This window comes from Mandrillus leucophaeus, unplaced genomic scaffold (genome assembly GCF_000951045.1).
Source record: "Mandrillus leucophaeus isolate KB7577 unplaced genomic scaffold, Mleu.le_1.0 Scaffold28, whole genome shotgun sequence".
In the NCBI taxonomy this organism is placed as follows: domain Eukaryota; kingdom Metazoa; phylum Chordata; class Mammalia; order Primates; family Cercopithecidae; genus Mandrillus; species Mandrillus leucophaeus.
Window position 1 is genome coordinate 1,602,235 of NW_012102920.1, and position 11,471 is coordinate 1,613,705.

The following is an 11,471-nucleotide window of genomic DNA, read 5'->3' on the forward strand; positions in this document are numbered from 1 at the left end:
CAGAGGAGGCACAGGGGCCTGGAGAAATGGGAGGGGGCCGCCACCGCCCAGAATTCCAGCTTTGCCCAGCCCAGGCCAGGTCTGGGGGAAGAGGTGCTGGGCTGGGGGCACTCACATACTCTGGTGCTCCCGAGTGAGCCCAGTCCTGAGCCAGAGCAGCCTCCGCTGGGAACTGGATAAACGTTTGCAGAGGAGTTGGTGGGTGACTGGCAGGAGGGCAGTGCCGCTGGTCCCAGTCCCCGGAGGAGCACACTGGACAGGATTACCCCAGGGCTCCCCGCCCCGCTGCTGACGAGGCTGACCCAGCCTCTGAGCCGTCCTTGATCCCTTGATCCACATCAGGGCCTGAGGAGGCCCCCGGGCACCTGCTGGAGGGCTGGCCGTCCCCCGCCGAGCTTTAAACCCACCATCCTGGAGGTCGGAGGGCAGGGAAGCCTGAGGCCAGCTCACCCGCCAGGACCCGTGGCCATGGTGGGGCGAGGGCTGGCTTGGGGGAGGAGGGCCTGGGGCCTGGCAATGCCATCTCCTGCTGTGGAGGGCCCGCCTCTGGCCCTGAGCTTGGCGGAGAAGGCCGTGTGCAAGGTGGTGTATGGCGCCCCCCGCCCCCGCCCGCTGCTGCTGCCGGTGGGCCTGGAGCTGTGGCTCTACGTGCAGAAGATGCGAAACCTGCAGAGGAAGAGGTGCGGCGGGCAATGGGTGGCGTGGTCACGTGGGTGTGGGTGCCAGGGCGTGGTTGGAGGCTGTCTTGGGATGAGTGGAGGGGACACCCCACCTGGTGGCTGCATTGCCTGGATCCCAGACTGGAGATGCAGAATGACCGAGGCCCATCCGTGCACCCTTCCCTGACTTTTAGGCCCAGGCCCTTCCCAGGCCAGAAGCCTCCTTTGCCTTGAGCCTCGAATGCTACGTCTCCGGCCGGAAGGGAGGCGGGAGGTGGCTCCCGTAATCAGATCTGTGGAGCAGCAGCGTCTGGGCTCCGCAGACACCCAGGCCTCGGGCCTGAAGCCCCTCTCCTCTAACGTTGCCTGGAAGGAGGGGGCAGGAAGCCGAGTGAGACCACTTGACAAGAGGCTAGGCGGGGCAAGCGGGCCTTAATTAGGAAGCCCCATGCCTGGCGCTGGCTGCAGGATGGGGCTTGACTGGTTGCCATGGCGACGGGGCTCCTGTGACCCACGTGGCATCCGGATGGCCATTCCCAGAGGGACGGGTGAGGTGGCTGTGAGGCGCCCGGCAGGTAGTGGGTGGGAGGCCCTGGCCCTGAGGTGAGAGGATCGCTTGAGCTCAGGAGTTTGAGACCAGCCTGGGCAACATAGTCAGACCCCCGTCTCTACCAAAAAAAAAAAGTAAGTTGGGCGTGATGGTGCAAACCTGCAGTCCCAGATGCTTGGGAGGCTGAGGCAGGAGGATGGCTTGATCCTGGGAGATGGAGGCTGCAGTGAACCAAGATCACATCACTGCACTCCAGCCCGGGTAACAGAGCAAGACTGTGTCTCTATAAAAATAGTAATAGGGCCAGGCGTGGTGGCTCACGCCTGTAATCCCTGCACTTTGGGAGGCCGAGGTGGGTGGATCACGAGGTCAGGAGATCGAGACCATCCTGGCTAACACAGTGAAACCCCATCTCTATTAAAAAAATTAGCCAGGCGAGGTGGCGGGCACCTGTAGACCCAGCTACTCAGGAGGCTGAGGCAGGAGAATGGCGGGAACCCGTGAGGCAGAGCTTGCAGGGAGCCAAGATCGGGCCACTGCACCCCAGCCTGGGCGACAGAGCAATACTCTGTCTCAAAAAAAAAAAAAAAAAATTCGTAATAGCAAAATAAGTTTTAAAAAAGAAAAATAAAAGCAACAGAAAGCAAACAGGAGTGATGGGGCTGGCCTGCAAGCAGCCGAGGCTGAGCTCTTCCCCCACTTCTCTGAAATCAGGTCCCTCCCGGGCTCCAGCTGTGTCTGCCACCTCCCAGGGCCCCCCCAGGCTGCTCCCTTGCTGAGTCTTGTGTAGCTCTCACCCTCTGACCCTCGGGGGCACCCTGCAGATGGAGGCCCGCCTGCTCACACTGGGTACCCCATGGCATCTGCTGGGTGTGCCCTCTCCCCACAACCCTTCACCCAGGGCAGCGCGGCAGCCTGAGGCCCATGTGACCTGTAAGAGTAGGATGGAGGAGGACACCCAGCCCCAGGGCAGGCAGCAGGGAGGTGCGGAGCTGCCATGGAGTGACCCCCACACTCCTCCCTGGCAGCTGAGTGCCGAGGGCAGCTCCCCAAGGCCCAGGGTGAGGTCCCTCGGTGAGCAGGGCTAGGGTGGCAGCTGACAGGGTCCTTGGGGGTTGTGCAGGGCCCAGGGTGAGGGGTTTCTTCTCTGAAGCCCCTGCTCGAAGGTGGGGGACCCAGGGCCAGCCAGGGCATTGGTGTTCAGCAGAGGCACTGGTCCTTGGGGTTGGGCACCACTCACAGGGTGGAGTTCATCTGGAGACGGGGCGCCATCCGCATCTTCCCACAGCAGCGTGGGGGGTGGTGGGCAGCACGTGGGAACAGCGGGTTCACAGGCCCGTCCTGGCTGTCAGTGGCGAGTGCTTAACTCTGTGGGTGGGAGACCAGGAGGACAGGGGCTGGGACTGGCTAACCGTCAGCCACACCTCCCCAGCACGGTCTCCCCTGGAGGCTTGGAGGCTGACTGAATCCCCAGGCCCCGGCTGGGAGAGCTGGGGGTGGGGAAGGGGCTGAGATCAGATCCCCACCCTACTCGACCCCCATGTAGCCTTCACCAGTCCCCGCTACCGTCTGGGAGCCTCAGTTGTTCTTGGTGGGAATTGGGGGGGCCTCTCCCAGCAGCCGTGGTTGCTCAGGAGGATGGCGAGGGTACCTGGCCCCTGCAGCCTGTAACGCTGGGATTTGGGTGAAGGCAAGGTATGGGGGCCACGCCCCCTCCAGCACCGGCCCCTGGGCCTGAGGATCTTGCTGGAGTCACAGACTCCGGCAAGTCACACCTTTGTCCCCGTGGTGTTCCTGACATTGGCCACATAAGGGGTGGACAGGAGGTGTTGGCAGAGGCGTGCTGGTCGGGGTGCCCTGGGGCCCCACACGTGCTCCGGGCCTGTACCCCAAAGAGACACTTAGGTCTGTGAGCACCGATGTGGCGTGGACCCCAGCCCACACAGGGGCGTCCTCTGTAGTGAAGCCACAGAGGTGCCCGGGCACCGGGGCGACCTTGCCAGGAGTGGGCCATGACACCAAGTTCCTCTGCCCAGGATGGAGGCATCGTGCCTGGAGCTGGCACTGGAGGGTGAGCGTCTGTGCAAGGCGGGCGACTTCAAGGCAGGTGTGGCCTTCTTTGAGGCCGCCGTGCAGGTGGGCACCGAGGACTTGAAGACACTGAGTGCCATCTACAGCCAGCTGGGCAACGCCTACTTCTACCTGAAGGAGCACGGCCGGGCGCTGGAGTACCACAAGCACGACCTCCTGCTGGCACGGTGAGTGGGGCGGCCCTGCTGGCGGGTGGACACTTCCTGTCCTCAGCAGTTACAGTTTGAAGAGGGGGACAGGGCGAGCAGAGTGTAAGGGAACGCAGCGGGGAAGGCCTCATCTGGAGGGCAGCCAGGGCTCCGGGACCCCCGAAGGGAGCCAGGTTTCAGCTGACAGGCGTGAGTGGGTCTGTGTGTCTGCTTGCGAGAGCCTGGGCCGTGACCGGCATGCTGTGTGTGAGTACTCATGACTATGCGTGGCCCGTCTGTGATCCTGTGTGGCTCAGAGGGCCACCCTTTCCCTGGCCCCGAGCCCCGGGCCCACTCCCGGCCACTGCTCAGTGAGGTGTGGTCCTGCCCTGGGGGCAGTCCCTGCTTTCCCATGGACCTCAAGCTTCCACTCACAGCCTCCTTCCTGCCCGGCGTCATCCACTCCCCAGTCTCCCCAACTCACTCCCCACCGCTTCTTGGGGTCTTGGGGTCTCCAGTCGGGTCCAGCCCCCAGACCATGCTTTGCAGGAGCACGATTCCCTTGCCTCAGCCCTGCCCAGCGCCCTCCTCCTCAGCCCTGCAGCCGCCCTGACCTCCCAGCAGGGCAGAGCTTCTTGGAGCAACCCTCCCACACTGGCCAGTGAGCTCACACTTGCTCCTCAGCACCCAGCCCAGTGTCTGGTGGGCATGCAGCAAATGTCCCCCGAATGAGTTAGCAGGAAGTTAGTTCTCCACTATCAGGCCCCCCAAATCCTCCCCGGACCCTAACAGCTGCAGACCCCAGCCCCCTGCCCCAGGCCCAGGCCTGAGGTCCTGTGTATAGCTCCTGGCACCTCTGCAGCCTGTGTGATGATGGGCAGGATCCTGTGCCCCAGACCCAGCCCAGCAGAGCCCACACCCAGGGCTCTCCTCAGGCCTCACTTGCCCAGCATCACCTCAGGGGACACAGGCTCCTGTCCACTCCACACTAGTCCCTGAGGCCCAGCTACCCCACCCCATGCTCAGCCTCCCCCGGCCCAGGGGCCTGACCAGTCCTCAGCCTGGCCCCTCACTGCTCCCTGCCGTCCAGGACCATCGGTGACCGCATGGGGGAGGCCAAGGCCAGCGGAAACCTGGGGAACACACTCAAGGTCCTGGGGCGCTTCGACGAGGCTGCCGTCTGCTGCCAGCGGCACCTGAGCATCGCCCAAGAGCAGGGAGACAAGGTGGGGGCTTGGTCCGGGGCTGGGTGCCTCCCACCCCTGCCCCGGCCTGCGTCCAGATTCGGTCGGGGCGGGCGGGTGACATGCCATCATCCAGCTCCTCATGGGAGGGATGACAGGGAGGTCGGTCCCCTAGATCCCAAGTGACTCGGGAGAGTGTGGGCCCCCAAAGCGGCCCCCCCCAGCCCATGCTGACACTGCGGCCCAGGCCCTCATCTTCCACCCTCAGCTCTGCCGCCCCTCTCAGTGACCTCCCCCTGAATCAGTCCACACCCCCAGTCACTCACTCCCCGGGGGGCCCAGCGGGAGGCAGCGGGTGGCTCTGGGCTGCAGCAGTGGGAGGCCGAGTTCGATGGTGGTGGTGACAGCAGGGAGAGGGGCTCCGTCCCCGCTTGTGCTGGATCCGAGATAGGCTTTGCTGACCTCCCTCCGTGACCCTGTGAGGCGAGAAAACTGAGGCTGGAGGGACGTGACTTGCCCCCCATCACGCCAGCTGGAGGTGGCCGAGTGGGCTTGAGGCCGCAGCGTCTGGTCCCAGCTGGACCTCTCAGCCTTGGGCATCAGAGGACAGAGCTGAGGACCTGGCGCCCTGGCCACACCAATCTGCACAGGAGGGAGGGTTGGCGAGGGAGGACAGAGGCTGGCTTCCCAGGTGTCCCGTCCTCAGGCCTCCGCCCCTGCCTTAGTGTCTGTGACTCAGTGGGAGCCCCCAAGACCCCCTGCGTCGAGGGCCGGCACAGTGAGGACACCGGCCTGCTGGCTCTGCACATCCCATGGGGGGCCGTGGAGGAACGCCCCCAACCCTCCGTGCTGCCCGCAGGTCGGGGAGGCGAGGGCCCTCTACAACATCGGGAACGTGTACCACGCCAAGGGCAAGCAGCTGTCCTGGAACGCCGCGAATGCCACGCAGGACCCCGGGCACCTGCCGCCCGATGTCCGAGAGACCCTGTGCAAGGCCTCCGAGTTCTACGAGTGAGTGGGGCTGGGCCGGCCCTGGGACCAGGGCTGGTCTGTGCATTTCTGAGCTCCACAGACACTTCCAGACCCCCAACCCCAGGCCCACACCTCCCGGCAGCTCCCAGGGCAGTGACGGCAGGTCCGCCCAGCACCCCCTTTCTCAGCTGCAAGCTCCTCCCCTGAGATTGCCCCTGTCTGTGACTGGGGGGACCTGACCAAGCCCCGGACCTCAGAGCTCGAGGACACTGGAGCCCACCCTAGCTACCATCTTTCCAGGGCGTGGCCCTGAGGGCCGCACGGAGGCCACTGCTCAGCTCTTCTAGCCTGGGGTGGGTGAGGACGTGGGCTGGGAGGTACACGGCTCAGAGGCACTCGGCCCCCAGGAGGAACCTGTCCCTGGTGAAGGAGCTGGGCGACCGTGCGGCGCAGGGCAGGGCCTACGGTAACCTGGGCAACACCCACTATTTGCTGGGGAACTTCACAGAGGCCACGACCTTCCACAAGGAGGTGAGCCGGGCAGGGTGATGGGGTGGAGGGGTCGGGCTGCGGCAGGGGCAGGGCTGAGCCACCCCTCTGGCGGTCCCTGAAAGCAGGGCGGGGCAGTGTGGCCTGGCAGCAGGCGCACGCCACCGAGCCCCGGCCTCATCTGCACTTGGTCCTGCGGCTCCTACCTGCTCCCCCAGACACACAGATCTCCGGCCGGCCTCCTGGGCAGGGAGGCAGCCCCTGTCCACCCACATCAGGCCCCAGGGCTGCCCCATGACTGCCTGGCCTCGGGTCTGTCTCCGCAGCGCCTGGCCATTGCTAAGGAGTTTGGAGACAAGGCGGCCGAGAGGAGGGCCTACAGCAACCTGGGGAACGCCCACGTCTTCCTGGGGCGCTTCGACGTGGCTGCTGAGTACTACAAGTAGGTGGTCCCCACAATCTCCCAGGGAAACAGCAGGCCAGGGGGAGCTGGATGCCACACCAAGGAGGTGCCTGCCCCAAGGTGGGAATCTGACTGCCTCCCCTCCCCAGAAGTCAAGGTGGGGTTCTAGGCTGCCCTGGGAAGGGCAGATGGACAAAGCTCATGAGGAGGCAGGCGGTGGGGGAGCCGGCTTATGGGAGGTCTGGGCCATCTGCCTCCTGGCCTGAGCCAGAGCAGTGCCTGCCGGGTGGAGCCCGGCTGTCAGCACTGGGTCCTATACCCAGCCCTAAACTTAACCCCATCTCAGCCTGAGCAGTGGGCACAGCAGTCCCAGGTCCTCCAGGGAGGAGTGGTGGCTCAGGGTAGTCAGGCGACTTGCCAGAGCCTGCCAGGACCGCCTGTCACCCTGGAGCCAACAGTCCAGCTCTGTGGCCATGTGAGGGTGGGGATGAAGCTGGACCCCAGAGAGGCCCCAGAGGGATTCCGGGGCAGGGGACCACTGGGCAGACTGCGTCCCGATTCTTATCTTCCACCCCTCACCCTGGAACCCTCCTCCTGGGGGCTGACCTTGCCACTGTTCACAGGAAGACGCTGCAACTGTCTCGGCAGCTCAGGGACCAGGCGGTGGAGGCGCAGGCCTGCTATAGCCTGGGCAACACGTACACGCTGCTGCAGGACTATGAGCGTGCGGCCGAGTACCACCTGCGGCACCTGCTCATTGCGCAGGAGCTGGCCGACAGGTGCGTGGCGCGGATGCGGTGGGCAGACCCGGCCCGGCCCACAGACTGAATCACCGCAGCCCAGGCGAGGTGGCCTGGGTCCCATCCCCTGCTCTGCCACTGACCGTGCTGTGACCTGGGCAGGGCAGCACCGCTGTAGGGACTGAGCCAGACAGTGTGGACACAGGGCTGGCTGCTGACTCCTGGCACAAGTGGGTGGGGTCCTCCTCCCATCACTCAGTTCGCCACCCTGTTGACCCCCACCACCTGTGTATGTATGTAAATATCAGTCTCTGGACAGAGACAGGCTGGCAAACCACAGGCCCCTAAGTACTGTCCTGTGTGCAGGTCTGGGGTAAGTGGTGGCCAGAACAAGAGGCTCAGAGCCACAGGCCTGTGGCCTTTCCCAGGCAGCGGAGAGGAGGGGTCTTCTGAAAGGCTGCCATGCCTGGAGGCTTAAAAGTGGCCCAGGGTTTTCCTTTGTGGGGTGGTGATGAGAATGTTCTGGAATAGACAGAGGTGCCGGTTGCACGGCATGAGTGGACAAAATGCCACTGAATCGTCCACGTGAAAAGGATCACATTCCTGTTAGATGCATTTCCCTCCAACATAAAAGCAACCCCCTCACCCAGTGACTTGGGGGTGCCTCTGAGGGTGGAGGGAATGCAAGGAAGGAGGCTCGCTGGCCGCCAGGGGGCGAGCGAGGCCAAGGGCCCAGAAACTGCCCACAAAGGCAGAACTGGCCACAGGCCAGGTTGCTTGGGCTCTGTGCGCTAATCCTTTTAATGGGAATGAAAAAGGCAGAGCTGATTGGGTCTTCTTGAAGGTGGCAGAATTTGTGGGAGGTCCCGGCTAGGGGCGTTATCCTGCCCTCCGGTCTGTGCTCCTTGGACCTCGGGGCCCCGATGACCCTCGAAGCCAGGGTCGTGCTGGGGCCCTGACCACCAGGGGAGGGGCTGGGGCTGGGGGCAGGCCTGGAGAGGGCGGGTATGAATCCCGTCTCCCTCTCTGGCAGAGTGGGCGAGGGCCGGGCGTGCTGGAGCCTGGGAAATGCCTACGTGTCCATGGGGCGCCCGGCGCAGGCCCTGACCTTCGCCAAGAAGCACCTGCAGATTTCCCAGGAGGTGAGCCAGGCCTGCCCCCAGGGGCCCCGGGCACTGACCAGCCCACTCCAGACGGGCCGGGTTCACTCTGTCCCGAGCAAGCGTTTGCGTGCCTGGGCCGCCCCTCATCCTTTCAGGGCCGTTGCAGCCGCCTGGTCCTTCTGAGGCCTGGTGACAAGGTGTCTACCGCACCTGGGGGTTTTTCCCGCAGCCCCCAGCTGGTGCTTTCCTGGGCAGCTGTGTCTCCTCCTCCTTGGAGAGGCTGCACAGGGTCTCTGTGGGCTCTGTCCATTAGCACCCTCCTACTGTGGTCAGGGTGGAACATCACAGATGAATTCTGGGCCTCCCGGCTCCTGGCCTGTCCTTACATCACCCACTCCCACGCCACCTCCCTCTGCACACCCCGAGTCTGTTCATGCTAAAGATGGTGCCAGCCCCTACTGACCACCATAGCCCCGTGTGGGAGGTGGCCAGATGGGGAGGCCTGCAGGTGCCCAGGTGAGGGTGGAGGGGGCGGGCATGCAAAGGTCAGCAGAGCCCTTGTCTGGAGAGCTTCTCCACTGGCAGCCAGCAGGCAGCCCCCGTGTCCCTCTGAGTGCAGGCTACAGCCTCCAGGGCCCTCCAGGGCTCCATGTGGCAGTGCCCCCCACGCCATGTCACCCTTTCTTCTGCTTGACTTAAGCAAACAGTGCCTGAGAAATGTGGATGTTCCTGGGCGGGTCTCACGGAGCCTCGGCACACAAGGGCTGAGAGAGGTGCAGCCGGGCGGGGCCAGGCCCCTCGCGCACCAGAGGGCACAGGCCTGGCTGCCTGGGACCCCATGCATCTCTAGGGTGGGACTAGGGGCTGTTGAGGACCTGTAGGGCCACCTCACCCAGGGACAGAGCCCCAGACTCCACCTCCGGGTCCGCACTGAGTCCTGGTTCCCTCAGGCCCAGGGGTCAGCGACCAGTTCAGGTCACTGAGGTGGTCAGGGACAGGTGTACTGGGGGCCATTGAGGTCCCCTTGGAGCCCACAGCAGGGCCCCCAGCCACACCTCCCCGCTCCATCCCACTCACTGCAGATCGGGGACCGCCATGGGGAGCTCACGGCCCGCATGAACGTGGCACAGCTGCAGCTGGTGCTCGGCCGCCTGACCAGCCCAGCAGCCTCAGAGAAGCCTGACCTGGCCGGCTATGAGGCCCAGGGTGAGTGCCAGGGTTGTGGGGGGGGGGTCTTGCTCCCCACAGGCACAGACTGGATTGGGAGCTGGGGAGGGGTGGCATAGAGGCCGGGCCAGCATGGCTGAGGTGGCAGCCGCCAGAAAATGGCCCTGCAAGCCAGTTCTTCTTGGCCTCAGGGACAGCACAGGCCTGAGGTTCACCCTGAGTCCCTCCCACCCACGTCCTGGGTGGCGCCGCAGGGCTGCTGGCTGAAGGACAGGAGGTGGTCACCTACTGCCCGGCTGGCTGCTCCGGGGCCTCCACTCCCCACCTGCCCCTGGAGCACTCGGTGCAGGGAGGGCTTCTGTCCTCAGACCCAGGTGGGAGAGGGCCGCTGAGAGGCAAGAGGGCATCAGCCAGAGGGCTGGGCTGGGCTGGGCTGGGCTGGGGGAGCCCCATGTGCCTGGGGCGGTAATCAGGCAAGGCCCAAGGCCAGGCGAGGCCACCGTGGTGACCTCATTCATGTACCACTGGTTGTGCCATGCTGGTCAGCAGTGCTGCACACAGGTCAGAACATCCCCCACAAAGCGAATAGACTAATAGGTACCGGGGGTGGTGCCAGGTTGGGCTGACTTCCTGAGGTGGCTGGCAGTGGGTGAGGGGCAGGTCTAGGGGGAGCAACTGCCCCACCCATGTGTCCCCAACCCCCGAGGGTCTTGAGTTTGCCAGGAGTTGAGCCCTAGCCCCCGAGAAGGGATGCCTGCCTCCCAGAACGTACCTGGTGCCCCCCAGGCCTGCTGAGGACCAGGCTGGGAATACCAGGCTTGGATGTGGTGCTGGGCTGCCAGAGTTTCTTTTTCTTATTTTACTTTTAATAATTAAATGTTTTTATAGAGATAGGGCCTCGCTATGTTGCCCAGGCCAGTGTCAAACTCCCAGCCTCAAGCGATCCTCCCATCTCGGCCTCCCGAAGTGATGGGATTATAGGTCTGAGCCACAGTGCCATCCCCTGGGTTTTTGTGCCATGGTGCTCATGGATTTCTGACGATGACCTCTCCTGGGAAATTGGGGGTGCATGTCAGCCACCACAGAGGCCGAGGACAGAGGAAGGAGCAGAGGCTCTGGGGCCCTCAGCGAGCCCGTGGGACCAGGTGCTGTTACCCATGGCGGTGGGTGGGGGATGGGCTGGAATGTGCCCCCCGGGATATCCAGGCCTATATCTACCCGTGGCCAGGGTTTCTTAAGAGTGGGGAGCTCTGCTGAGAGCTCCTGAGGCACCCCTAGTGCCCCTTCTTTGTCCCTGGCTCGGCACTGCCACCATCTGGGACCCCAGCAGCAACTAGGGGCAGGGCTGGGAGCAGCTCTGAAAAGGCTCTGCGGAGGCTGCGGCTCCGGGTCCTCCCAGCGTTTTCTTTCTTGGAGCCAAGGAAAAGGGGGGCCGGAGTGGGAGGACGCTGGAACAAAGCAGCTTCTGTCCCTCCTGGCTCCGCTGTGCCTCCCCGAGTGCGGGACCCCTTCCAGCCGGCCCGATGCCTCCTCCCCCAGGGCTGGGGAAGGGTCCGCCTCCCTGCCCAGGGCAGCCCTGCAGCCTGCCTGGGGCCGCCGCCCCGATGCCGCTGCGGGAGGCAGGCTGCACCCCTAGAGTCTGGGCGGCCCTGGGGGAGACCCCAGTTCAGCTGAGCCTGGCAGGGACAGAGCCTTGAGGCCGGAAGTCTGGACTCGGCGCTGCGGGTTTGGGGCGCCACGGAAGGACCCACGCAGCCTCCCCATTCTGCAGGTGCGAAACGCGGGGTGGATCTGCGAGCAGAAGGAGGGAAGTGGGGTGCAGAGCCACGCTAGAGCCTGGCCCGTGCGGAGGGGGCGCCGGGGGCTGGGGGCACAGGAGGGCTCTGCCCATTCTGAGCTCCACAGACACTTCCAGACCCCCAACCCCAGGCCCACACCTCCCGGCAGCTCCCAGGGCAGTGACGGCAGGTCCGCCCAGCACCCCC

At 64.7% G+C, this 11,471-nt stretch overlaps 1 protein-coding gene across 2 annotated transcripts in view; it reads left to right on the forward strand.

Moving 5' to 3' along the window:
- Positions 1-516: 516 nt before the first annotated feature.
- Positions 517-11,471, forward strand: part of GPSM1 (G-protein signaling modulator 1) — a 29,500-nt gene continuing 18,545 nt past the window's right edge. Inside the window, exons 1-9 of one of the 2 annotated variants that reach the window (XM_011985070.1) lie at positions 517-680; positions 3,246-3,467; positions 4,519-4,654; positions 5,472-5,623; positions 5,992-6,115; positions 6,400-6,515; positions 7,100-7,255; positions 8,250-8,358; positions 9,402-9,525. In XM_011985070.1, coding sequence (XP_011840460.1) covers positions 517-680; positions 3,246-3,467; positions 4,519-4,654; positions 5,472-5,623; positions 5,992-6,115; positions 6,400-6,515; positions 7,100-7,255; positions 8,250-8,358; positions 9,402-9,525 — 1,303 coding nt within the window. Of the gene's footprint in view, positions 681-3,217; positions 3,468-4,518; positions 4,655-5,471; positions 5,624-5,991; positions 6,116-6,399; positions 6,516-7,099; positions 7,256-8,249; positions 8,359-9,401; positions 9,526-11,471 lie in introns of those variants that run through there. The other variant, XM_011985071.1, reaches the window with a different exon arrangement.